The following is a 24611-nucleotide window of genomic DNA, read 5'->3' on the forward strand; positions in this document are numbered from 1 at the left end:
CTTAAAATACGACGGGAAATAAATAAAAAAAGAAGTTATATCTACAAAACAGTATGTGATGGGAAATTTTTAGGGGGATTTTTGTGATCGGTAGCCCAAAATCCATATAATACACCAAAAAGTGTTCAGGAAGCAAAATCTTCATTGTCTAGTGTTACTTACTGCCGTGGAGTGAGTTACGTTCATATGCAATCCTTAATAAAGAAAACTTACCTGGAGCAGCAAAGGCAGTACTACTACTACTACCTTCGGCTGCTCCCGTTAGGGGTCGCCACAGTGGATCATCCGTTTCCATTTCTTCCTATCTTCTGCATCTTCCTCTGTCACACCAGCCACCTTCATGTCTTCCCTCACCACATCCATAAACCTCCTCTTTGGCCTTCCTCTTTTCCTCTTCTCTGGTAGCTCCATATTCAGCATCCTTCTCCCAATATACCCAGCATCTCTCCTCCACACATGTCCAAGCCATCTCAAGCTTGCCTCTCTTGCTTTGTCTTCGAACCGTCCAACCTGAGCTGTCCCTCTAATATAATCATTCCTGATCCTGTCCTTCTTCGTCACTCCCAGTGAAAATCTTAGCATCTTCAACTCTGCCACCTCCAGCTCCAGCTCCTGTCTTTTCATCAGTGCCACTGTCTCCAAACCCTATAACATAGCTGGTCTCACAACCATCTTGTAAACTTTCCGTTTAACTCTTGCTGGTACCCTTCTGTAGCAAATCACTCCTGACACTCTTCTCCACCCACTCCACCCTGCCTGCACTCTCTTCTTCACCTCTCTCCTGCACTCCCCGTTACTTTGGACAGTTCAGCCCAAGTATTTAAACTCATATGCCTTCGTCCCCTCCACTCCTTGCATCCTGACCATTCCACTGTCCTCCCTTTCATTCATACATAGGTACTCCGTCTTGCTCCTACTGACTTTCATTCCTCTTCTCTCCAGTACATACCTCCACCTCTCCAGGCTCTCCTCAACCTGCACCCTACTCTCGCTACAGATCACAATGCCATCCACGAACATCATCGTCCATGGAGACGATGATGTTCGAAAGGAACCAGTTGAAGTGGTTTGGGCATCTGATTAGGATGCCTCCTGGGCGCCTTCCTTTGGAGGTTTACCGGGCACAGCCAACTGGGAGGAGACCCCAGGGTAGACCCAGAACTCGCTGGAGGGAATACATGTCCAATCTGGCCTGGGAACACCTTGGGATCCCCCAAGAGGAGCTGGAGGGCGCTGCTGGGGAGAGGGACATCTGGAGTGCCCTACTTAGCTTGCTGCCACTACGACCTGACCCTCGAGAAGCGGCTGATGATGAATGAATGAATATGCGTCTTGTTCTACCATAGAAGACAATGGATATGCATCTTATAAAAAATAGCTAAAAGCTATATTCTAATTGTAAGGATTTTGTCCTTTTGGACCACTTTACCTTGAGTATCTTTTTTAGTTTATCCACCTCCCTTTTTAAATTTGACTGTTGGGAGCAGACGAAAGTAAGTATTTCATTGTACTGACTGCATTGTGTAACTTGTATGTGATGAACTTGAAAGATGACGTGGATATTCTCATTCTTCAGGAAACAATGAAATTAACCAGAAACATTTACAAAAAATACAGCCAAAAGAAATTTTCCATATAGAGAAGTATGCCTTGATCAAGCAATGCACACAACACTTTTTTAATAGCTACTGAAGAATATGCAGATTACAATAAGAAGACTGCCAAGGTGTGTATGAAGCGTCTGTCCAGATTCTTCAGCTGTGCAGCATCAGAGTTGCTCTATACCAGTGACGGATTAAACCAATAAGGATGGAAAGCATAAAGTCAGTACAAAGACTACGGCTTAGCAATGCACCTTTTTGGATGACGTAACCTATGAGTCCTTAACTCCATGCTCATTTCAAAGAATATAAAGGGGTGTAGATGCAGAGGACAGTGATGGTGGTGTCCATGTATAAAGGACATAAAGGGGTGTAGATGTAGAGGACAGTGGACAGAGGATGTTCTCCCTCAATGTGGCCATGTGATGCAAATGTAACACCAAATGTAACACCAGGGCAATCAGTTCTGCCATCTTAGGCCCATAACAACATGTTTTCATCTCAAAAAATGGTTTATTAGCTTTTTATAAGGGGACTATTGCGAAAGACATTTTATTTTAGATCCCTGCATCCTCAGAGTTGTACATAATCTAAAGTGGTGAATACCTGGATATAAGGAACAAAACTCACTGAAAAGGGACTCCCCAAGCTGGTCAAACAGCCAACATAGTTGCGAAAGTCATTGGTGAGGTTTAGTTCACTTTTAGCGGGCCACAATTATCTGGTGAAGGCAATCGTTGATAGAGAATCCTGCAGAAATAGAAAAAAATCAAACGGTCAAAGGAATAGAGAGAGCGTGACAATGTTTCACCACACAACAATAGAGGGGAGCACTAGTGAGAAAAGTACCAGCTAAGAAATACAACTGGGATGGGCGAATAGATGCAATAGCATTAGCATAGTTTTTTTTTCTTTCTCCTTTTCCTCCCTAATTGTACTTCGCCAATTACTCCACTCTTCCGAGCCGCCCTGGTCTCTGCTTCACCCCCTCGGCCGATCCGGGGAGGGCTGCAGACTACTACATGCCTCCCCCAATACATGTGGTGTTGCTAGCCGCCCCACAGTGAGGAGTTTCGTCAGGGGGATGTAGCGTGTGGGAGGATCACGCTATCCACCCTGAACAGGCGCCCAAGAGGAGGTGCTAGTGCAGCAACCAGGACACATACCCACATCTGGCTTCCCACCCGTAGACACAGGCAATTATGTCTGTAGGGACGCTCGAACAAGCCACAGGCAACACGGGGATTCGAACCGAGATCCCCATGTTGGTAGGCGACGGAATAGACCACTAGGCTACCCGGACGCCCTCAATAAACTCTCTGGATGAATCTCATCTCATGTTGGCCTGATTGAACAGACACAAACCAGATTTATATTTTTATTTATAAAGATAAGAGGAATAAGCACAAGCTATTCAGGAGATATTTCAAAACAGCAATATGCTGTAGATTAATTTTGACTAGGCCTGTTAGAGCTAGCGATGTGATAGTTGCTAACTGCTAACAGACAAATGGCCACACAAGCTATCTGAATTGTGACCAGAGCCTGTAGTGATCAAGCTTCTCAGAGTAGGAAAATGGTCCCAACTGCCCAAGAATTCTCAGAATGATGTAATTTTGCTCTTAATTGCACTTAACATGTTGGTATGGCCGGCAGCCATACCAACATGTACTCTGGCTCTGCCAAATGACGGAAGCTAAGCAGGTATGGGCTTGGCTAGTACTTAGATGGAGGACCTCCCCGGAAAACTGAGTTGCTGCCAGAAGTGGTGTTGTGGGCCAGTAGGGGGCAGTCTTCCCTCTGGTCCTAAAAAAAACAACAAACCTAAAATCCCAGTGCAGTGACAGGGGCACTGTGCTGTAGAAGATGCCGTCCTTCAGATGAGACATTAAACCAAGGTCCTGACTCACTGTGGTCATTAAAGATCTCATGACACTTATCGCAAAGAGTAGGGGGTTCCCCGGTGTCCTAGCAAAAATTCCCAACATGGCTCTCTCCATCTGGCCACCTTATCATCCCACATGTCCATCCATCCATCCATTATCCAAACCACTTATCCTTACTCAGGGTCACGAGGATACTGCAGCCTACCCCTGCAGTCATTGGGCGGCAGGCGGGGAGACATCCTGGACAGGCTGCCAGCCCATTACAGGGCTCACACACACACACACACACACACACACACACACACACACACACACACACACACACACATTCACACCTAGGGATAATTTAGTATGGCCAATTCATCTCACCTACATGTCTTTGGACTGTGGGAGGAAATCGGAGAACCCAGAGGAAACCCATGCAGACACAGGGAGAACATGCCAACTCCACACAGAGGATGACCCCGAAGGTCAGACTACCCCAGGGCTTGATCCCAGGACCTTCTTGCTGTGAGGCAACCGCACTAACCACTGCACCACCGTACCACCATCCCCCCACCTGTAACTCACTAGCTTGTGTTACAGGTCCCAGGGGGTTGAGATCCCATGAACAGGTAATTGTGGACAGCCTGTTAGGGAACGGGAAAAGAGAAACAACAAAGGAGGGATGTCGTTTTCTGTGTTCTTCAGTTCTGCTCGTCAGCATTCTTTATCTAAATAATAAGTCCTTTTCCCCCCCTGCTGTGTACGTAAGAGGAGGGGCACGCAACAATATGTTTTAGTGCGGTTCTGTACTGGGGCATTCTGGGATTGTTCTACTCGGTACTGCAAGCAGATGGCTGAATAAAGCACGGCATTAATCACGACTCCCTTGCCTGTTGTATATGCACATGACACCCCCTCTTATTTGTCTTTGGTATCTGTACAAATTCTCAGTTGTAGAAAAATAATTACATTGGATTTTCCTTGCAACAGGTTTCACATATACTCCATAAACTGAATAGTAATAAACGAGTAGCCTATACATTCCATGCATTCTCATCAATCCAAATGTTTAGTTACCTTAGCTTTAAAGATAGCTTACACATTCCATATGGCAACAAACTATAGCCGTGGGCCTAGACTAGGCACAATACATTCAGTGTCATGAACGTTTACACGAGCTCTCATGAGTGCTAGTCTCATGTCTTTCAGTTAGATCAGCGTTTCTCAAAGTGTGTGGCGCACGGCGGGGGGGGGGGGGGGGTGTCTGAGGGAATGCAGTGCAAACTACTGTTTTGACGTCGGATTCCTTTTCACGTTGGAACAATCAATGGGGAGATATTTGACAGGGACGAAAAGAATGACAGGCGATGCTTCCAAGACAAACAAGACAAAGTGCTTTGCTGATGGTAATCAGGCAGCAAAAAAAAAAAAAAAAAAAAGCAAAAAAACAGCACCCCCCCCCCCACAAAAAAAACCAAACTGCTTGTTTATAGCTTATGTTCGCTTTGTCACATCAGAGTCACTGTGTGATGATTTGCTGTTTTGCAAGTACGTCCCAAGTAGAGCGGCAGCTGATGAGCTCTTTCGGCTTCTTGTTTCCTGACAGAACATGGGCTGAAATGGGAGAACTGTGCAGGCGCTTACACGGATGGTGCACAGACCATGGCAGGGAAAACAAAGGGATTGCAGGCACTACTCAAGAGGGTCTCGCCAAATGCACAATGGTCGCAGTGTCATACACAGAGAAGTGCTAGCATCAAGACAGATTAGCCCTGACCTAAACGAGGTTTTGACCGATGTTGTTAGCGTGGTCGACTACATCAAAACAAGAACCCTGAGAGAGCGTGGCTGTTCTCTGCACTTTGTAGGGAGATGGGAGCTGAACATTCAGCTGTGTTGTTTCACAGCGAGGCTAGGTGCTGTCACGAGTCTTTGAGCTCAAGAGGAAATTCGGGTGTTTCTGGAGGGGCGTATGTATGAAGGTGCAAGAAAGTTTAGTGATGAACAATTTCTGATGAAACTGGCCTATCTCAGCGATATTTTTGGAAAGCTGAGTGAATTAAATCTTCAGCTTCTAGGCAGAGACGAGCATGTGGCAGACAGATCAGCTCGAAAGCTTGAGATGAGTGGCAGGCGACTTGATCAAGGAAATGCTGATTTCTGAGAATCTGAGTGAATTTGTTGAAACCAGTGATTTGGGAGCCACCATAGTAGTGATTATTGTCTTAAGGAGCACATCTCTTCCCTGAAAGGATTCCTTCAAAAATGTTCCCAAAGAGGGAATGCAGAAATCCTCGTGTTACCTCCGGCTTGGTCGGGCTCGGGCGTCCCTACAGACACAATTGGCTGTGTCTGCGGGTGGGAAGCCAGATGTGAGTATGTGTCCTGGTCGCTGCACTAGAGCCTCCTCTGGTCGGTCGGGGAACCTGTTCAGGGGGGAGGGAGAACTGGGCTACATCCCCCTGGCGAAACTCCTCACTGTCTGGTGAAAAAAAGCAGCTGGTGACACATGTATTAGAGGAGGCATGTGGTAGTCTGCAGCCCTCCCCAAATCGGCAGAGGGGGTGGACCAGAGATCGGGACGGCTTGGAAGAGTGGGGAATTGTCCGGATACAATTCGGGAGGGGGAAAAAAAACTTCCCAAACGTGCTCAGTACGACTGGGTGACAGATCTATTCCATGCAGCAGCACCTGCTGATTTTAGCTCTGCTGAAAAGGATCAGTTCATCGAGATAACATCTGTCTACACCCTGAAGCTGAGCTCAGACACTGAGTGAATGCTGGTTTGGTGTGGAGAGGGAGTATCCACTCATAGGACAGAAGGCTCTGGGCAATCTGCTTCCCTTTGCCGCATCCTATCTCTGTGAGATGGGCTTTTCTGCTGTTGCCTCACTTAAAACGAAGTACAGATCTAAGCTCAACATTGAGCATGACTTGAGAGGCAGTATCAAGCCTGCAACCTCGTTTTGAAAAGATGTGCAAAACAGACTCATTGAAGCCACTAATGCAGTGACAAGACTTGAGCTCTCACAAATTGACTTGCTCATAATTTTCCCCAAATATCTGCATTTGTTTTTGCACAGATTGAACTTTATTGTTATTGTTCTAGCAAAGTGATTTTTAAAATCTATTTCGTTTTTCTGTTTTTGAAAAAGCAGACTAATGGAGCAGTCTAGTGACAAATGTCACAAAAAGAGGTTTGATGAAGTTGAAGTGGAACTTGGACTCGTTATTTGCAGAACAGAAATTACTGAAAGAAAAGTGAAAGCAATGTTCATGATCTTGATGTTATTTAAATAAAGTTAAACTTGGCCCATTTTGTCACCATTTTGTTGGGGTGGTGGTGGTGGTGGTGGTGGGGCATGACAGAAAAAGTTCCGAGAACCACTGAATTAGATTCATCCAAATTAATGAAACAAGATAAAACTGACTACTGCTGAAGAAGTATTTTAGCTTCTTAAAACAATGAAAGCGTTAAAACAGAATACTAACCAGCGTTTGGCGTACCAGCTAACCAGCATGCTTAGCTACGAACAGAAACCCAGCTTAACATCACAGTGACCGGCGAGGAAGTACGCAGAGCTAGCCAACATTTACACACTAACGTCACACCAAAAACATACTCCCACGACCTGCTACAACGGTGGTTACCTGTGCACCTTTTTTTAGACAAGACCGGGAGCCATTACTTTGTAAAATACGTTCATATGACCGACTTTGGATCACTAAGCTACACAAAATAAAAGGTAGAGGCTAGCTCCCGTCGATGCAGAGAACGGTCAACTGAGCATGCGCAAGTCCTCGTCGCCTCCGTTGTTTCGGTTGGTTAAGGTTAGGGTTAGGGTTAAAGTTAGCCAATCAGACGCAGAGTAGGGGCGGGTCTTCCTAGAATCCTAGCGCCTGGAGGCGCGGCGGAGGCATTTCGCGCATGCTCAGTTGACCGTTCTCTACTCCGTTTCCGTTCTCTGCGTCGACGGGAAGTAGCCTCTACCCAACATAAAATAGCTTAGAGTGCGGGCGGCCATCTTGTCCCATTGACGTCCATTACAACTTGCTAACTGCTCTAGCCCCGTTCATCTGAGTAGCGCGATGTATACTTTCCTTCATTCGACATATTTAAATTACACCTTCTTTTTACACCAACATCGAGGGTTAACATGTTTGGTGTATTCGTAAACCATTACACAAGAGCGTTTATTCACCAACCTTTTAGCAACAGGAGAAACTAGAAATAACGGGGAGCGACAACGAGCTTCTCCAGTTCGGCTCGTCAGCATCTGAAGCAAGACGGCGGCTTTCTACGCTACGTAGCAAAAACTCCCGCGGACAGCGCCCCCATGGAGGTGAACACTAGAGCAGCAGTCATGTGAAAATATTGGTAGACTAAAAATCAAACACAATATTCAAGAAAGAAACAATTCAGTATATCAGTGTTTCTCAACCCAGTCCTCAAGGAACCCCTATCCTGCAAATTTTCATCGTAACCCTGCATAGGTAGCCCTGCTTGTACTTATTCGACCAATCATCTCACAGCACTTAATTATGTAAGGTGTGCAACGTCTGACAAACGTCATTGCTGATTGGCTGAATAACTACAAATAGGTACCTATTCAGGGTTGCAAAGAAAATATGCAGGATAGGGGGTCCTTGAGGATTGGGTTGAGAAACACTGCAGTATATCACAAAAGTGTGACCATACATTTAGTGGGCGTCACACTTGCAATCATACATGTTAACTTCTATCAAAATCTGAACGGAAATTAATTCTGGCTCATAATGTAGTGGCTTTCAAATACAAATTACTTTTGGAGCCAAATGCCATAAAAAACATGATGTACATAAATGCAAACATATGGATCCCAGTAAAATTAACACATTCATTTATGGTTAATAGCTTGGATTTTATTAAGCATGATATGAAAGCTCGTACAATTAAAAATTTTAAAAGGATAAAAAAAAAACATGTTTCCTCCCAAGATCTGCAGGAAAAAAATACTTCTATCAAATCAAACGTCTTTATCTCGAAAATGCTAAATCAAAGAAAAAATGACCAAGCATAAATAAAGCAACAAAAAAAAATCTACTATCAGTTTCCGCTGCTCCCGCTAGGGGTCACCAAAGCGGATCATCCGTTTCCATTTCTTCCTGTCCTCTGCCACACCAGCCACCAACAAAGAAAAAAAAAACAATGATAAAAATAAGACCAGAAGAATTCAACAAGAATTGTCAATAGAGAAGCCAACAAATGTTATATGTTCGAAAAGGAGCAGAAGGAAGTTACTACTTATAATGTCCTGCCCCCTCTCTAATGCTCAATTCATAAACCTAAATAGTAAACTTGGTTTTTCACACATCGGTGTCATTCTTAATATCTAGCTCACAATGACTCCATAGAAACTAAAAACAATAAAATAAAAACGATAAAACAACAAAAACAAAGAAAACAATAACACTGATTTACAGAAAAACAACAATAACAGCATCCACCATGGGTGTCACGGTGTTCAGAGTATTGCACCCTGGCAACCTTGAAAACATCCAACTTGGTTTTTCACACATCAGAGTGTCACTCTCAATATCTATCTCACAATGACTCAATAGAAAAAAAAGGAATAAAAGCAATAAAATTAAAAACGACAAAACAACAAAAACAATAACACTGATTTCCAGAAAAACAACAATGACAGCATCCACCATGGGTGTTGTTTCGTGTTCTCATGAATGACGCAGGGTTAGTACTCATAACCTGGTTTATTAACCAACACGACGAGGATGCAATAAGACCACATAGGTGTAGCTGGCATCCAGCACCATCGCTTCGCGGGCCCTCACCCTGTATAACTGAGAGTTCCCTCAGTAACGGTGTCTGCAGTGGCTCAATAAACATCAGCAATGACACAGTCACTGATCCACCGGTGTCATGGTGTACCCTGGCAACCTTGAAAACATCCTTGACGTGAAAATAATACCTTTGACAGCAATGCATTTTCCTTCATGTCTGTTCAGTGAACTTCTCCAGGCGGACCAACCACCTTTTCCAGTACTCTAGAATCTGTTCCAAGTGCAACAGATGAGCATGGGCAGGTGAGCCATCCTTATAAGCCACCACAATCAGTCCGTTTTCAACCTGCAGACAAGGCAGACAAAAAAAAATCAAGCACAGACAACAAAACAGATTACAGCAGAAGGAAGCAAAGTCATGTTTCATCATGAACTCATCTCATACACACAGAACCTGGTATTTGTAGTTGTCGTCATTGTTCAACGCTCCAGCATAAGCTGCCACTTGAAGAGGGTTGTCGTACGTGTTGCTCAGGTAGGGCTTGGGTTTCTCGGAGGTCTTCCACTCAATCACGCACAGCACACCCCTGAGGACAAAAGTGCATGCGTGGAAGAGCGGAAAAACGAGGGATCCAGACCGTACGCCCGCCCACTAACCCCCCGGGACTCTTACCTGTATCGAGCCACACAGTCTACAATACCCAGGTAATTCAGCTTCCCGTGCTGCACAGTGCTCTCGATGGCTCTCACGCCGTCGACCTCTTCCATTACGCCGGAGATGCTCTTCATGTATCCCTCCACCTCGGCTGGACGTCCGGGGGCCTCTGCGGGATCTGCGCCCCTCCCCGTCGTTTCTGACGCGAGGACGTCCTCCACGGCAGCATGGAAGAGCGACCCATATCTAAATATGTCTTGATTCAAAAAATGGGTCACGCTGATCAGGCAAAGGGAAATCTGGCGACTGGCACCAACGAGCGGGCCGACAACAAGTTAACACAGCTTACTTTTAGTGTACTCCTCGAAGCCGTCCTCTCCCAGCTCGGCTACCATCCTCTTCTTCCACCTCTGCAGGTGGAACCTTTGCTCAGGGGACATCGTCTGCTGGAGTATGCGGGTGACGCTGGGCACCGCGGACCTGCCCGGGCCCCTCTCCAGCAAAACCCGGGTCGGTGGCCCGGGCTCGGACGCCGCAGGCACGGTCCCACGGCCGCTTAAGAACGGGTGGAATATTTTGGGCACTCGATCCCCGGGTGTCGCAGCGGCCGTTTGAGATTTCACGACCGGCCCGTAGATGCGCTCGTCCTCCTCGGCCAGCGCCTCGGGGTTCGGGGAGCGTTGCCGCGACGACACGACGGATTTGACGAGAGAAGAATAGCGCTCGCTGTCGACGGAGCTGTACGGGCTGTCCCGTTCCGGCGAGCCCGGGACGCGACGAGCAGAGAGGCGTCTCGTCGCGGTTGCAGCGCGGCGAAGGGCGCCGCCGAGCAACGCTGCGTGTTCAACGCATCTGAGCAGCGGCCAACAACTCACGCCGGCGATTCTACCCATTGCGCGCGTCTTCTTCTTCTTCTTCTTCTTCTTCGTCTTCTTTTTCTTCTTCTTCTACTAGAGTTGAATATGACGCGCTAATGACGTCATATCCCAGTGTTTCTCAACCGGGGGTCCGCGGACCCCTAGTGGTCCGTGGTGTAATTGCAAGGGCTCCGTGAAAATAACACATTTTAAAAAAAAGATCCTATGACATTTATAGAAATAGGGTTATTTTACTCAAATGTGACTGAGACCTTTATCTACCTAAACTTATAAAGGGTAACAGGACTTTTTTCTCTAATTAGATCTGTTTCACAAGTGTAATTTATTGTATTTTAATAAGAGATCTCGCTCCCGTTTGCATTGTTAAAAGTTACTGCATTAAAAATGCTGCTGTTACATATATCTGAAAGTTACTGAATACATATTCTGTTTTGTTACATATATCTGAAAGTTACTGCATAAGAATTCGGTTTTGTTAACTATATCTAAGTTACAACTGAAAGCTCTTATTTTTGCCCCAAAGAGTGAATAAATGCTATAATGCAATTTAAAATGCAGTTTCTACTGTTTCTATCAAATTGCAACCCCCCTCCCCCAAGATCAGGTGGAGGGGTCCTCAGGGTAGATCAAAAATACGCAGGGGGGTCCAGGACCCCAAAAAGGTTGAGAACCACTGTCATATTCAACTCGAAACTTTATTGCAAGCTCGGGTTCCATAACAAAGACAAAGGATAAGAGATAAACTAATTCGATTACTGGCTTGTTTGAGAATAATAGCTGGGTGGATTTCGAAGTGAAGTGTAAAGGCAGTACTTGCTGAGCTATTTACTGGTTTCCAAGCATCGGCTGTACTGGGCATGCGCAACAACCCCCCCCCTAACAGCCGAGCTAGCTGTCAGTATGCGAAACCTGTAGCGGCTGGGAATTGTAGTTCGCTTTGCTCGTGTAGGAATGGAGCGTCTGTACGCTTGTGTGCCGCTGAAAAGAGTCCGTGCGCCCGTCGACTCGAGAATGGAACGGACCCCCTTTCGCGGCGCGTTTCCTCGGGAAGGTCTTAACGTTAGGCCACCGTTGCCCTGCAAATATACAAACTGGTGCGCGAAGACAGACAAGAGACGCCGAAGAAGAGACAGCTCGCTGCACCGTCGTCTCACGCCTCAAAGGGCATATTAAGACGCAGAAATCGCGGAGCAATATGATTGATTTGGGGAAAGGCCAATCGCTGAGTTCTTAAATTTGACAGCGTCCAATCAAAATCCCTCCGAGGCGGGACTTACACGGTCACCGGAAATGGCTGCGAGGAAACCCCGATTTGACAGTTTGCTCGCTACCGTTAACTAGCTTGCCGAGATAATTCCCATGTTTTAGTCGCTTTTCGATCGGGCTAACTGGCTCCGGACGTAACAGGCTTCCCCGCTAGAGTTCAACCCCGTCCGCCATGACGTCCACTTTAGATGAAAGCAATAAAGAAAAGGTGAGTTAAACCTGGACGTAACAAATCTCAACTAGCTGCAGCGTAGCAAGAGCTAACCAAGCTAGTGCCAGCTAACCCTGGCTTCCTAGCGAGGTAAGACGAAGTAGTTTAAACGATTGTGAACTTCTGCTGCTGGTCTGCATAAGACAAACTCGCGTTTAATTATGACATTTATGTGCCCTGGCACACGAGTGACACTTTATGCGTGAAGTTATTGAGTTAGCTGGCAGGGTGGCAAATTGAGCAGCCAAAACTGTCGACTCAACAGTTGAGGTGGACACAGAGAATCCGAGCAAAGTTCCTGACGCGACGTTAGCTTAACATCATCATCGTCGTCGTTACAGGATTGAACAATAAGTGTCACTGGACGAAAGCTGGCAAGGGGAACTGTATACAAGGTCCGTCCCTTCTGCTCACGGACAACAACCCCGCGGCGTAGCAAAGACAACAGCTTTGTAATGCATGTCCAGGAAAACGATAGATAACGAAATATCTTGCTCGCACCGATCTAGTCATCAACGAAAACCAGCCTCCGAAGGTTTAACCAAGCCAAGTCCAAAAGTGCTGCATAAACCTGAATTTGCAGCCGGACCTAGCTCACTTGCTCGCAGTGCTACCGTTTGAACTACTTGGTTAACCCAGTCCGCCAAGAAAACCGACGAGAAAGCAAATGTAGAGCCTGAGATTCGCTTTGGGAAGGTCATACGTTTTAGTGCTTATGCAGTTTTTTTTGTGTGTGTGAACTTGTTAATGAAAATTGTCAGCATAGCCCTTAAAAAGTTTGTAAACATTTTTCCCCCCAGTCATGATGTCTATCTGGTGTGAGGTGCATCGTTATCAAGAAGAACGAGGAGAGCAGTGTTAATCACTTATGCATGTATTAAACATGTTCTATGTCCTCAAATCCCAAACTACAGCCTGTAATTCATATTTTAAAGTTAGGTTTTTGTTTTGTTTTCGTTTTGTTTTTTTGGGGGGGTAGAAAGAGGCTTCCAAAAACTGCATGATTTCCTGCTCAAGTGCTTCAAAGAGGAGAAAATTTTGAACATCCACAGGCAGTAACACTCTGGTTGATGTTGTAATCTGTGTGCATTTCAGTTGCATTGGCACTTAATTCATAGATCATCTAGCAACTTTTCCTACTCCCCAGGCACGCTCTGTGTCAGTGGATCTAAACAATGACACCACTCTTCTCATTGACATTCCTGATGCACTCTGTGAAAGAGACAAAGTCAAATTTACAGTCCATACAAAGGTAAAAAAAGCCAATACACAAACATATTCACACCAATACAGCATCTCAATCTCGTTATGTCGAATTGTATATTGGTAGGTATTGCCTTCAAAGATTGTCATTACACAAACTTTTTTCTCAGACCACACTTAGCTCTTTCCAGAAGCCAGAGTTCTCAGTGCCTAGGCAGCATGAAGACTTCATCTGGTTGCATGACACTCTGGTTGAGACTGAGGACTATGCTGGTCTCATAGTGAGTTTGACTATTAATATATACAACTTTCGATACAAGAGCCTGCAATATCACTTGTTTATTTGCGTTTGTTTATGTGTTAGATCGAGTGCACTGACTGACAATGGAAGAGATTCAAGTCATTCATAACATGATGGCTTAGGGACTTTTATGATTTATCTTGTTAGTACAAATACACATGCACGAACAGCACTCAGAGTTTCTCTAGATTGAGTGCTTTTATGTATTTCTCATTAAGAATTGCCCTGGCAACTTTTTTGTTTGTTTGTTTGTTTTTCAGTATATTTAACTTGTGTTTTTGTGGTTTGCAAAGATTCCACCAGCTCCCCCAAAGCCTGACTTTGAGAGCCCAAGAGAGAAGATGCACAAATTAGGGGAAGGTGAAGCCACAATGACCAAGGAGGAGTACTCAAAGATGAAGCAGGAGCTAGAGGCGTGAGTTTGGCATATATTGTCATCAGTCAGGCCTAACTCCATATTTCAGTGCAACATTTTCTACATGAATAGTCTGTTTCTTGACAGTATCATCCGTGGTCTTTGTGAGCGCATGCTCACTGACATTTTGTTGCAAGGGAAAACTGTGTTTATTTTTTTCCTTTAGTGAATATCTGGCAGTATTTAAGAAGACTGTCCAAGTCCATGAAATCTTCCTGCAGCGATTGTCCTCTCACCCTGTACTTAGCAAGGACAGAAACTTCCAGATTTTCTTGGAGTATGACCAGGATGTGAGTTCCTCATAATGCTGACTTCCTTTCCCGGACTGTCCATCGGAGGGGGAGGAAGTGCAAGAGACTTGTTACTCACAGCCTACATCCTGCTTAGATCAGCTTTAATTCCTATCTAGTCTTGTTCAGTAGTGCTGTTGATTAACTGGAGCCAGCTGGGCTCCAGTTAATCAATTGGAGCCCAGCTGATTAACTGGAGTTAATAAAAAAAAACATTTTAATAAGGCTACAGTTAAGTAAAAGCTATGTAATATGTGAAAACTAAGTCATTTTTTACATGATGAGACAAAAAAGGGTAGTATGATAAGAAAGGTTTACCATCAAGTGAATAATGTTACATTTTACAAGTAATTTGCATACCTCTTTTTGGTTTTATGATACTGAAGACTTTTTCTTACCTTACAACTGCTCCTTTAGCTCAGTGTGCGAAGAAAAAATGCCAAGGAAATGTTTGGAGGGTTCTTCAAGAACATGGTGAAGTCAGCTGATGAAGTCATTATCTCTGGGATAAAGGTGAGGGCTCCAAATGATCTGTTTGATAGGGGTGACGGCATGGGAACAGGATGTTTATGGCTTTTTACGTGGATTACTTTTCGGTTATTGTGTTTCTTTTGCAGGAAGTTGATGACTTTTTTGAGCAAGAGAAGACTTTCCTGCTTGATTACTACAACAAGATAAAAGATTCTACCACCAAAGCGGAGAAAATGACCCGCGCACACAAAAGTATGCAAGGAAAAAAATATATATATATGTTAGTATTCCACATTGCATTTTGGCAGATGTAGACCTATTCAAATTGACCTTCGCTTGGTCTATAATTGGCATTTATTTAGCTCTGATTCTCTCTAATTTCAGATGTTGCTGATGATTACATTCAGATCTCTGCCACTCTGAACACTCTATCTGCTGAGGATAGTACAGCTCTGAAAAAGTGAGTTTATTATGATATCTAACCTTTAACATGCAAGCTTAAATCCGCAGGTAAGCAGTGTTTGCCACAGTGCTTAATATTATTTGTCAAAGTGGCACATCAGGATAGGCAGTTCCAGTGGAAGAAGTAAGTGTGCAGAGGCAGCACAAGAAGCATGTTAATCTGTTTATTTTTGGGCTTGTCTAATAATACTAATAAGCTTTATTTATATAGCACTTTTCTTAACAATGTTACAAAGTGTTTTACAAAAGAAATAAAACCAGACAAGGCAAAAATGAGACCAAAGGATATGAGCACAGAAGAGGTAAAGTCATATTAAGACCAAATAAATAGGAATAAAAATAAAAACAGTACAAATAAATAAAAGCAAATATCAAACATTTCCAAAAGCTTTCAAAACGAAAAAAGTTTTAAGAAACAATTTAAAAGCAGCTAGAGACTTAGTGTGTCTGAGTTCAGTAGGCCGAGAGTTCCGTAGTGTGGGGGCTCTAACAGCAAAAGCCTGATCACCCTTTGCGACAAACCGTGACCTGGGAATAAGCAGCAGGGCTCCATCTGTGGATCTTAATGGTCGAGAGGACGCATACCAGGTCAATAAATCAGAGATGAGTTTAGGAGCAAGACTGTTTTAAGTCCTTAAAAGTGAGCAATAAATTTTCAAAAACAATTCGAAATCTAGCAGTGAGCCAGTGTAGGGAGGTAAGTACAGGGGTGATGTGATCATGACTCTTTGTCCCGGTAATGAGTCAAGCAGCGGTGTTTTGTACCAACTGGAGATGGTGGAGGGAGCCTTGGCGGATACCTGAGTAAAGTGCATTGAAATTATCAAGCCAAGAATATTTAAAAGTATATACCACTTTTTGTAGATCAACAATTGATAAAAATGACCTAATTTTAGGGAATCTGAGCTGGAAGAAACATGACTGAACAACATTTTTGACTTTATCAAAACAGGCTAGCATCGAATATTACCCCTAGATTCCTAGTAGTCTGCTTAATACTATTTGGCAGACCACCAAGATTAGTACTGGAAGGGCTGATGGGATTTGGGGCATCGAACAGAATGACCTCAGACTTATCATCATTAAATTTAAGAAAATTTTCAGACATCCCAGATTTAATATCAGAGAGACAAGTTGTGAGATTTGCTAGGATCTGTGGGTTTTACTGGCATGTATAAGTGAGTGTCGTCAGCATAAAAATGGTAAAACACATCATGATATTGAATAACCTGGCCAAGAGGCAGCATGTATATAGAAAACAGAAGGGGGCCAAGAACTGTGCCTTGGGGACACCACAACTCAACTGAGCCATCGAGGAAGTAGAGTTACCTAGAACAACAGAAGAAGTTCTGTTGGAGAAATATGAGCATAATAAAATGAGCTGAGCCCTTGATGCCTACCCAAGTCTCCAAGCAATATAAGAGGATACTATGATTGACTGTGACAAGGGCAGCACTTAAGTCTAAAAGAACTAAAATGGAGCAGTCATCTCTGTCTGCAGTCAGCAGTAGGTCATTAGTAACCCTAACAAGAGCTCTGTCGGTACTATGACGTGCTCTAAAACCAGAATGGAAACAGTTAAAAACACTATTAGTATTCATAAAAGATATCAGTTGAGATGAAATTACTTTCTCCAGAACTTTAGATAAAGAAGACAATTTAGAGATTGGTCTGTAGTTACTTAACGACAGGGGATCCAAATTAGGTTTTTTTTTTTGTTTTGTTTTTTTTTAGCAATGGGTGAAAAATAGTATGCTTAAAACTGTCTGGAAAATAACCAGAGGCCAGAGAATTCATCTTTTTCTTCTTCTTTCGGCTTGTTCCCAGGTGTCGCCACATCGCAAATTATTAAAGAATTATTGAAAATTTGGAAAATACTTCCTCAAGCAGCTTAGTGGGGATGATATCTAAGCTACAGCAGGAGGAGTTCATATGGGAGACTTTACTCCCTAACACTGAAATTGTAATGAGTTGAAACTGGGTAAGAGAGGCAGAATTAACATGGGACTTGGAAACATGGGAAAGAATGCAAGGGTCAGGCTGGATTTGGGACCTGATATTCTCCACCTAATTTACAAAATGAATGAGAAATTTTTCAGACAGTCCCAACATCAGGTTCAGAAAAAGTGAAGGGACCATTAATAACAGAATCAATTACCCTAAAGTTAGGGTTGTGGTTATTTCTAGATATCAGTTTGGAGAAGTAAACTGATCTTGCACCCTTAACTGCTTTCTGGTAAATTAATATTTGGTTGTTAAGGGTGTTGCGTGCTATTTCAGATTTGTTGGACTTCCATTGTCCTTCAGCTTTTCTACAGTCTTTTGAGGGCTCGTGTGATCGTTCACCCAGGAGAGGTTATTTAATTTTTGTTTCCTAGTTTTAAATGGTGCAGTTTGGTTGAGGATGGATAGGCACTGAATGAATGTAACAGTGCATCTGGATTGAAATATTGGAGTTAAAGGATGATGAATTAAAAGCATCACAGAATTTAACTGCAGAACCAATGTTGAGAATGTGAGAATTTGTGGTAGGTAGAGACTAGGAATTGAGAGGTGTAGTGGAACTTTAAAAACAACAGCTTTATGGTAGGTTACAAGCATATCCACTAGATTAAGACACACGAGGGAAAAACCAGATGAGAGTACAAGGTCTTAAGATGTGACCTTTGGAATGTGTGGCCCCTTTAACTGATTGAGTGAGGTTAAAAGTATCTGTAAGATCTAAAAAATGTGAGGTGAGGGAATGGGAAGGACAACATACATGAATATAAAAATCACCAAGAATAAGCACCCTGTCATATTTAGGCATGACAATGGATAGAAGCGCAGAAAACTCAGAAATAAAACTAACTGAATTAGGGGGCCTATACATTAAGATGCAGGGTAAAGGGGGGGGGACAGTGATCAAGAAACTTAAAACCTCAAATGAGTAAAATTACCAAAAGTAACAGAATGGCACTTAAGCCCTAGCTTATAAAAAAACAGCTAGGCCACTTCCTCTTCCAGAGGGCCCGGGAATATGAAAATATGCAAAATCAGGGGGGTCTTACCTCAATCGGGAACAGTGTCCCCTGGGGACAGCCATATCGCAGTAATCATAAAGTCCAGCTCATTAGAAACAGTAGAATCATTAATGATAAAGGACTTCCAAGAGATCTCACATTCAAGTGGCCAAAATTGTTTGGTGTCAAAGCAAAGGGAAAAGAAATGGGAATACAGCAAATAGGACATAAATTGCAGATATTTGCTCCAAATATTAGGTTGTTATTGTTTCTACCATTAGATATATTGTGTGGACGAAAGGCCTCGTGCCTAATACTAGTCTGTATGGGGAAAACTCCTGATGAGAGGGTTAATGACAGATGAAGCCAGAATGGGGAGCTAGCGGGGTGGGGGGGGGACAGTACTGTGGGGTGCCACCATAGGCAGAGATGGAGGTTGGAAGGGAGTGTGGGATGTGAACAAGTCAGTCACGTGGGGGGGACTGTATGGTGTGCTGCCATATATAATGTGGTTGACTGTCACAAATAATGATTATGAAAGTATGAGAATCATTATTAATGTGTTCTCATAGATTGGTGTAATTTCTTCATCTCACTGCTTTCACACCTGTCTTTTTTTCCTCAGACACCTGGAGAAGTTTGCAGACATGTTTGAGAAGCTCCGGGTAAGTAGATGCTCATCTGATGAATTCTGTATTGTGTGAACCTGTAACTCCCTCCCCCCATTTGTAGGCGCGTTATGGTAGCTATTTCTTCATGTGTTGCCCTGTAGAAAGTGGAGGGTAGAGTGGCATCTGACCAGGAACTGAAGCTCACTGAACTTTTAAGATACTACATGAGAGACATTCAAGCAGCCAAGGTAAGGTGCTTTTATTTCTTCTCTATATGAAAGACACTAGCAGAGATACCCGGTGTTTCCCGGGGAAAATGTTGTCACCAAAACAACCAACACGATCTGATCTTCACGATATAATTGATGATGAAATATAGGATAATTTATGATGTGATACATGTGATAAATTAATGCCGAATAAACTAATCTTATTAACGAAAATTATCAAATGTCATAATTTTCAATCCATTCATCAAGCTTCTTTGCCAATGTGTGTATTAATCGCTCAGTGCTCAAGCGCCTCAGGGTAAACCACATAATGTGCCTTCAGGCTAGCATTGACAATGTTAGGTGTAGTGCCTCCCTTGACCACTGGAAGGATTTGCCGGAAGTCTCCACAAAGCATCGTTGGAATGCCTCTTTTGCAAATAAATCAAAATTTTTACTTGGTTTTTGAAATATTTTTTGAACTGTGCAATCCTTGGAAAGTGTTGATACTAAAGATACCTTTCTTTTTGTTCTACAGTGAGTATTTCTGGAATTTTAAGCGAACATACAAACATACACTATATAGATGTACATGACTTACTTCCTCTTCACAAAACACAGCTCTGTTGATATGTGCCTGTTCTAAGGTCTGCCTCACAGTTTTATTACCCTTTGCAGTGGTAAATTTTAAGGAAAATTTCTATTTGTACATTGGACAACGAGTAGCTCATTTTGAGGCTATCCCTCAAGAGTTGAGGTCGTCCCACACAAAACTGATCCGAGCCACCACAGTGAGGGCTTCATTATTTTATTTACAGTAATATACAGTGTTTTGAATAATCTTTGTATTGCTCTGATAATTTGTAATGACATCAAGCGACAAAGTAATGGTCAATACATGATATATATGAAAGAAGAGTACAACCACAAGCACCAGTTGAATGACTCAAGTCAAATGCTCAGTTGAACAATTGGAACGCGACACTTGATGTTTTCAGAAACCACAGATACTTCCACTTGTTGGACTTGGAAAAAAATTTAAAAACACAATGCATATCACAAAGTTGATTTCATAAGTTGAACTCAAAAGTGATTCTATACATTTTGTAGGCAAAGCGGGATGTTTTATTGAGAACAGTAACATAATTTGGGAGGCAAGTTTAACTACTTTCTCATCTGGGGATTGGCTGAATTTGTTTCTCAAGCTTGGGATGTGACGGGAAATGCGAGTGAATGAAAACCCAGAAGTCAGAATGACATTTCGTAATCACTAAGACTCAATCGAAAACTTTCCACTGAAAGCTGAGCAAACATGCAGTTGCAGCTCCTGTTTTTTAAGACACCAAGCAAATATGTTCTGCCTTACAAATTAAAAGGTAATAAACACTGACATTTTGGATAACTCGCAGATATGATGCTAACTATAACTTTGTTAAAACTTTGTGTCAGCGGCTGGTTCTTGTCATCCAGAAGGATGGCTAAAATGTTCCATCTTGGTTGCCCCATGGAAGTTCTAGCCATCAGAGACAACTGGACGACCGTGAAAGTCGAGCCCTGCTCTTATTACGAGCATATTTCCTGTCCTTTGTTTTCTTTAAAGCCCTTCATGATAAACCTGTTTGTTGAAATAGCTTCATAAATGAGTCAAAGTAGACACCAGGGAAGAGGAATATGTGGTCCTCATTACCCAGAGCAGCAAGAAAGGATGCCTCTCCTTGATTGACTTTGCATTTGCTGTTGAAAGGCATAGTTCACACGAGTGCAACCTAAAGGGTTAATCTGTTGAGAGTCCTTGGGTTTGGAGAGAAGTATGCAACACTGGCATTCATAATAGGAGTTTGTTCGTCTTTTCGTAAAGTGAAAACAAATATTGATGATGAGATCGAGTATCTAAAACTACATTGTAACTGCAACCTGTCTCATGTATACACAACAGAGAATGTTTCCTTTGACTTGGTTTTGAAAAAAATGAGGCGATTTTAGATAGGTGGTAAACCTTTAATTCGATTTTTTTTAATAAGCAGAAAATAGGATTTTTCTTTTGTGTTGTAAAACTTATTGCCCTGGTAATAAATTCAGCAAAAGGCAAAACATAAAGTGGGCAAAGACACGCCAAAAAGAGTGTTCACTTACATTGATACCGAATGGTATGCCAAGCATGTGTCTGTCCATCCATCTGTTATCCTAACTGCTTATCCTGCTCTCAGGGTCGCGGGGATGCTGGATCATTGTTTGCAATATGTCTCCAAAGTGTGACAGGAAAGTTCTGACCCTCCCTCAGTGTTTTTTAACAGTCACTGACTTTGAGTCCATCATGTGTGGTGTGTCTGTTAGGACCTTTTATACAGGCGAGCCCGGGCCTTAGCTGACTATGAGAATTCTAACAAAGCTTTGGATAAGGCTCGACTGAAGTGCAAGGACATTCCCCAGGCAGAGGAAAACCAGCAACACTGCCTGCAGAAGTTTGACAAGCTCTCTGAGTCTGGCAAGAGAGGTGTGTGCGTCCATGCAGGTTTGGCAAGGTCAGATCATTTTTTTTCAAAAAACAAGTTAATACTGTTCAGTTAACTGATGTTTTCCCCCACAGAACTAACGAGTTTCAAGGGCAGGCGTGTTGTGGCCTTCAGGAAGAACCTAATAGAGATGGCTGAGCTTGAGATTAAACATGCCAAGGTGAGCATTACAACAGAGCCACTTTTGCATGTTTTGTTTTGTGCAGTAGTTAGAGTGAGGAGGGTGGACAGTGCTGAGAATATTGATGCAGTTCAACAGCATAAATGCGGCACTTGATCCCAAGCAATTGTCAGTAACAGCGCTTCCAAGAAATAATTTTTCAGAATAACATCACTACTTTTGTGTCTCCACAGAACAACGTGGCTGTCTTGCAGGGATGCATTGACCTGCTCAAGAGCAACTGACCCGTTTCTAGGCATTCCTGTTTTACCACCACCAAGTGTCCAGACTTTGCAAAGGGAATCCTGACCTCTCTTGGGCCTTCTTGCCTGTACCTGAATCCAAGACCTATCCCTGCTTCTACACCAAGGATCAGATGCCACTTTGAAAACCTCCACAAGACAAGGTTCTTGTTAGCAGTATGCCTCCGTGTTTACAGATCCTCTTTCCCCCGGTCCCTGATCTGTGCTCTCTGTGAGCTGTGGAATACTAACCTAATGTGATTGATTCTGGAGATTGAGGCTTCCAGCACCCTTAAGGTCTTCCATATTTTGGTATCATGAGTATTAGTATTTTTTATAAATGTCGATTTCCTCCTCTCTCTTTTTTCCCCCCTTTTTTCAAAACTGAAGCAGATGCCAAGGTGGCGATGCCTGTTGGTCATTTCTTCATTGTATAAAGGTGTGTTTTAATCTCTCGCTTTTTCACAAAAGGTTAAGTGCAGATATTAGTAGCATTAGAGCCTAATCCATTTGAATTGGCTTCATTTTGAATGTGTTTGCATTACTTTTTTATGGGCAAAGAGAATGTGTTTTCCCTTATTCCTTAGCCATAATCTTGTTTATGATTTTCTTCTAGCCTTTTGTTCCCCCCCTTTTTTTGGTAGGGAACAGTTTCCCATATGGAACTGTTTTGGATAGAAGATATGCAGTGTACAAGGGGAAAATCTAGTGCCTGGAAAAAATGTCCTCATGTTCTGCATTCCTGGACTCTGAGATTGGTGTCCAACCAGGCCAGACTTTTCTAAACCACTTGTGAAGGGCTCTTCACTGACATTGAAAAAACAGAAAGATTCTTGTGTATTCAAAAACGCTGCATTGTGCCTCAGGAATGAGCACTTGGATTTGTCCATACATTCCTGGTAGTTGGTAACAACCAAGTTCAGAAACACTTTTCTTGAAAGATTTACACAAGAAAATACTGACAAGATCACTGCTGATGCATGGAGAAATTCATGGTTTTCCTCAGCCCTGACCGGTGTCGTTCATCACTTTAAAGCTTGTTTAATAACCATTAGTGGTCTGCAGCCTGGGTTGCTGTCATGCTGTATGTTGACATTGATGTTGCGTACACATTACTACAGAACTAGTGAGCAAGACAGTTACTGGAGCTTATTGGCATGGACAATTGTACCGACTAGCATATTGAAAAGAAAAAAAAGACTTAATGGATGAGATAAGTCTACATTTCTGCAGTCTGTGGTATTGGAGTCTTAGATTTGGGCTGTCTTGCTGCAGCCGTAAGGCCTTTGCATTGACGAGCTTTTCGGTGTGGTGCGGTGTGACACACACTCGGCCTCAACCAGCTCCTTTACTCACCACAACTCTACCAATCACCTTCTTCCATACATTCATTAGTGGACAATTACAAGCTGTTGGCGTTGTTATTTTGCTGAAAATTGCCTTTCTGTTGCTGGTCTGTTTGTCTGCGAGAAAACTTATCTGTGATATTTCAACCGTGTTTCCTTTTTGAATATAAAAGACTTAAGATGCAATACACTAAGATTTAAAAAGAAAAAAACTTGGCAATCATTACCAAACTCAGCGGAGGGTTAAAATGAAATAGTTTTTGTATAATTGAATGTATTTCTAATGGACCCCAGCCGTGTGATTGATTTGACATAATGTTTTTCTTATTGAAGATTAGCATTTTATAAATTTGTAGTAATGACATTGAATAAAACCTACTTTCCCACGTCTCTTTGTCGGTCTGTATTTGTTTTGTGGGGTTGCGGAGCGTTTCCGCCAGACGTGAGTTTTTGTTTTGTTTATATCTTTTTGTTTGTTTTCAGTTAAAGGTTTTTTTTTAGGGAGTTGTTCCTTATGTGATGCGAGGGTCTAAGGACAGGATGTTGTGTTGCCGTAAAGCCCCTTGAGGCAGATTTATAATTTGTGATATTGGGCTATACAAATAAATTGACTTGACTTTGGCTGTATCAACAAAATACCCCAGTGAAGGGGAGTCTTCATACCACTAGGTGGCGGTGGTGATGTTGTGTATTGCATCCGAGTCCTGTCTCTTGGTTGGACTGTTTAAATGTGGTGCGTATGGATCTGTGGTAAATCCATTGACCCTCACGGATCCTGTGATGGGACATTTGTTATATCAGGTAGGCTAAGAGGAAATGCCAGAATGCCCGTGGGATTTGCCACCAGCAAAATCCGCACCACGTCATCCGCCTCACGAGCAGCACGTCCTGAAACAAACACGTGCCTACTCGTCCATTAAAAGAATACACTTGGAAGCAGTTATCATTATACATGTTGAGTGTGTATCTTGTTTGCTTCTGACGTTGTGTTTGCCATGGGCAAACACGGAATTGCACCAAAAGACTGATTTTCAACACTGAATGATGGATTTTCCTAGAGTACTTGCTGAGTACTCATGTTCTGTACACTTAATAGGTGACATCAAAACACAAACCCCTTAAA

General features: G+C 43.0%; 2 protein-coding genes across 3 annotated transcripts; one reads left to right on the top strand and one right to left on the bottom strand.

The window, feature by feature from the left end:
- Positions 1–8352: 8352 nt before the first annotated feature.
- On the bottom strand, positions 8353–10841 carry mgme1 (mitochondrial genome maintenance exonuclease 1). 2 transcript variants are annotated; one of them, XM_056292111.1, is made up of 5 exons: positions 10258–10841; positions 9927–10164; positions 9708–9840; positions 9442–9599; positions 8353–8624 (listed from the first exon to the last, which is right to left on the bottom strand). In XM_056292111.1, the coding sequence occupies exons 1-4, from the start codon at positions 10799–10801 to the stop codon at positions 9465–9467; spliced, it is 1050 nt and encodes a 349-aa protein (XP_056148086.1). In that variant the 5' UTR covers positions 10802–10841; the 3' UTR covers positions 8353–8624; positions 9442–9464. The 2 variants fall into 2 exon arrangements, with proteins under 2 accessions (XP_056148086.1, XP_056148085.1); XM_056292110.1 differs by having other exon boundaries at positions 8353–9599.
- A 1250-nt stretch (positions 10842–12091) lies between these two features.
- Positions 12092–24059, top strand: snx5 (sorting nexin 5). The gene is made up of 13 exons (XM_056291661.1): positions 12092–12260; positions 13411–13515; positions 13637–13747; positions 14061–14182; positions 14349–14472; positions 14890–14985; positions 15090–15195; positions 15328–15403; positions 19033–19072; positions 19180–19266; positions 21562–21721; positions 21815–21900; positions 22095–24059. Exons 1-13 carry the CDS (start codon positions 12225–12227, stop codon positions 22143–22145), a joined length of 1200 nt encoding a protein of 399 aa, XP_056147636.1. The 5' UTR covers positions 12092–12224; the 3' UTR covers positions 22146–24059.
- Positions 24060–24611: the final 552 nt, after the last annotated feature.

This window comes from Lampris incognitus, chromosome 13, assembly GCF_029633865.1.
Source record: "Lampris incognitus isolate fLamInc1 chromosome 13, fLamInc1.hap2, whole genome shotgun sequence".
Taxonomy (NCBI): Eukaryota; Metazoa; Chordata; class Actinopteri; order Lampriformes; family Lampridae; genus Lampris; species Lampris incognitus.

What these genes read in the sequence shown, in the direction of transcription:
- mgme1 (XM_056292111.1), bottom strand. Translation starts at nt 10,801, where the DNA reads ATGGGTAGAATCGCCGGCGTGAGTTGTTGGCCGCTGCTCAGATGCGTT. An exon ending in GACTGTGTGGCTCGATACAG is followed by an intron (nt 9,841 to 9,926) that starts GTAAGAGTCCCG and finishes TTTTGTCCTCAG; the next exon opens with GGGTGTGCTGTGCGTGATTG. An exon ending in ACGACAACTACAAATACCAG is followed by an intron (nt 9,600 to 9,707) that starts GTTCTGTGTGTA and finishes CCTTGTCTGCAG; the next exon opens with GTTGAAAACGGACTGATTGT.
- snx5 (XM_056291661.1), top strand. Translation starts at nt 12,225, where the DNA reads ATGACGTCCACTTTAGATGAAAGCAATAAAGAAAAG. An exon ending in AGGACTATGCTGGTCTCATA is followed by an intron (nt 13,748 to 14,060) that starts GTGAGTTTGACT and finishes TGGTTTGCAAAG; the next exon opens with ATTCCACCAGCTCCCCCAAA. An exon ending in GATAGTACAGCTCTGAAAAA is followed by an intron (nt 15,404 to 19,032) that starts GTGAGTTTATTA and finishes TTTTTTCCTCAG; the next exon opens with ACACCTGGAGAAGTTTGCAG.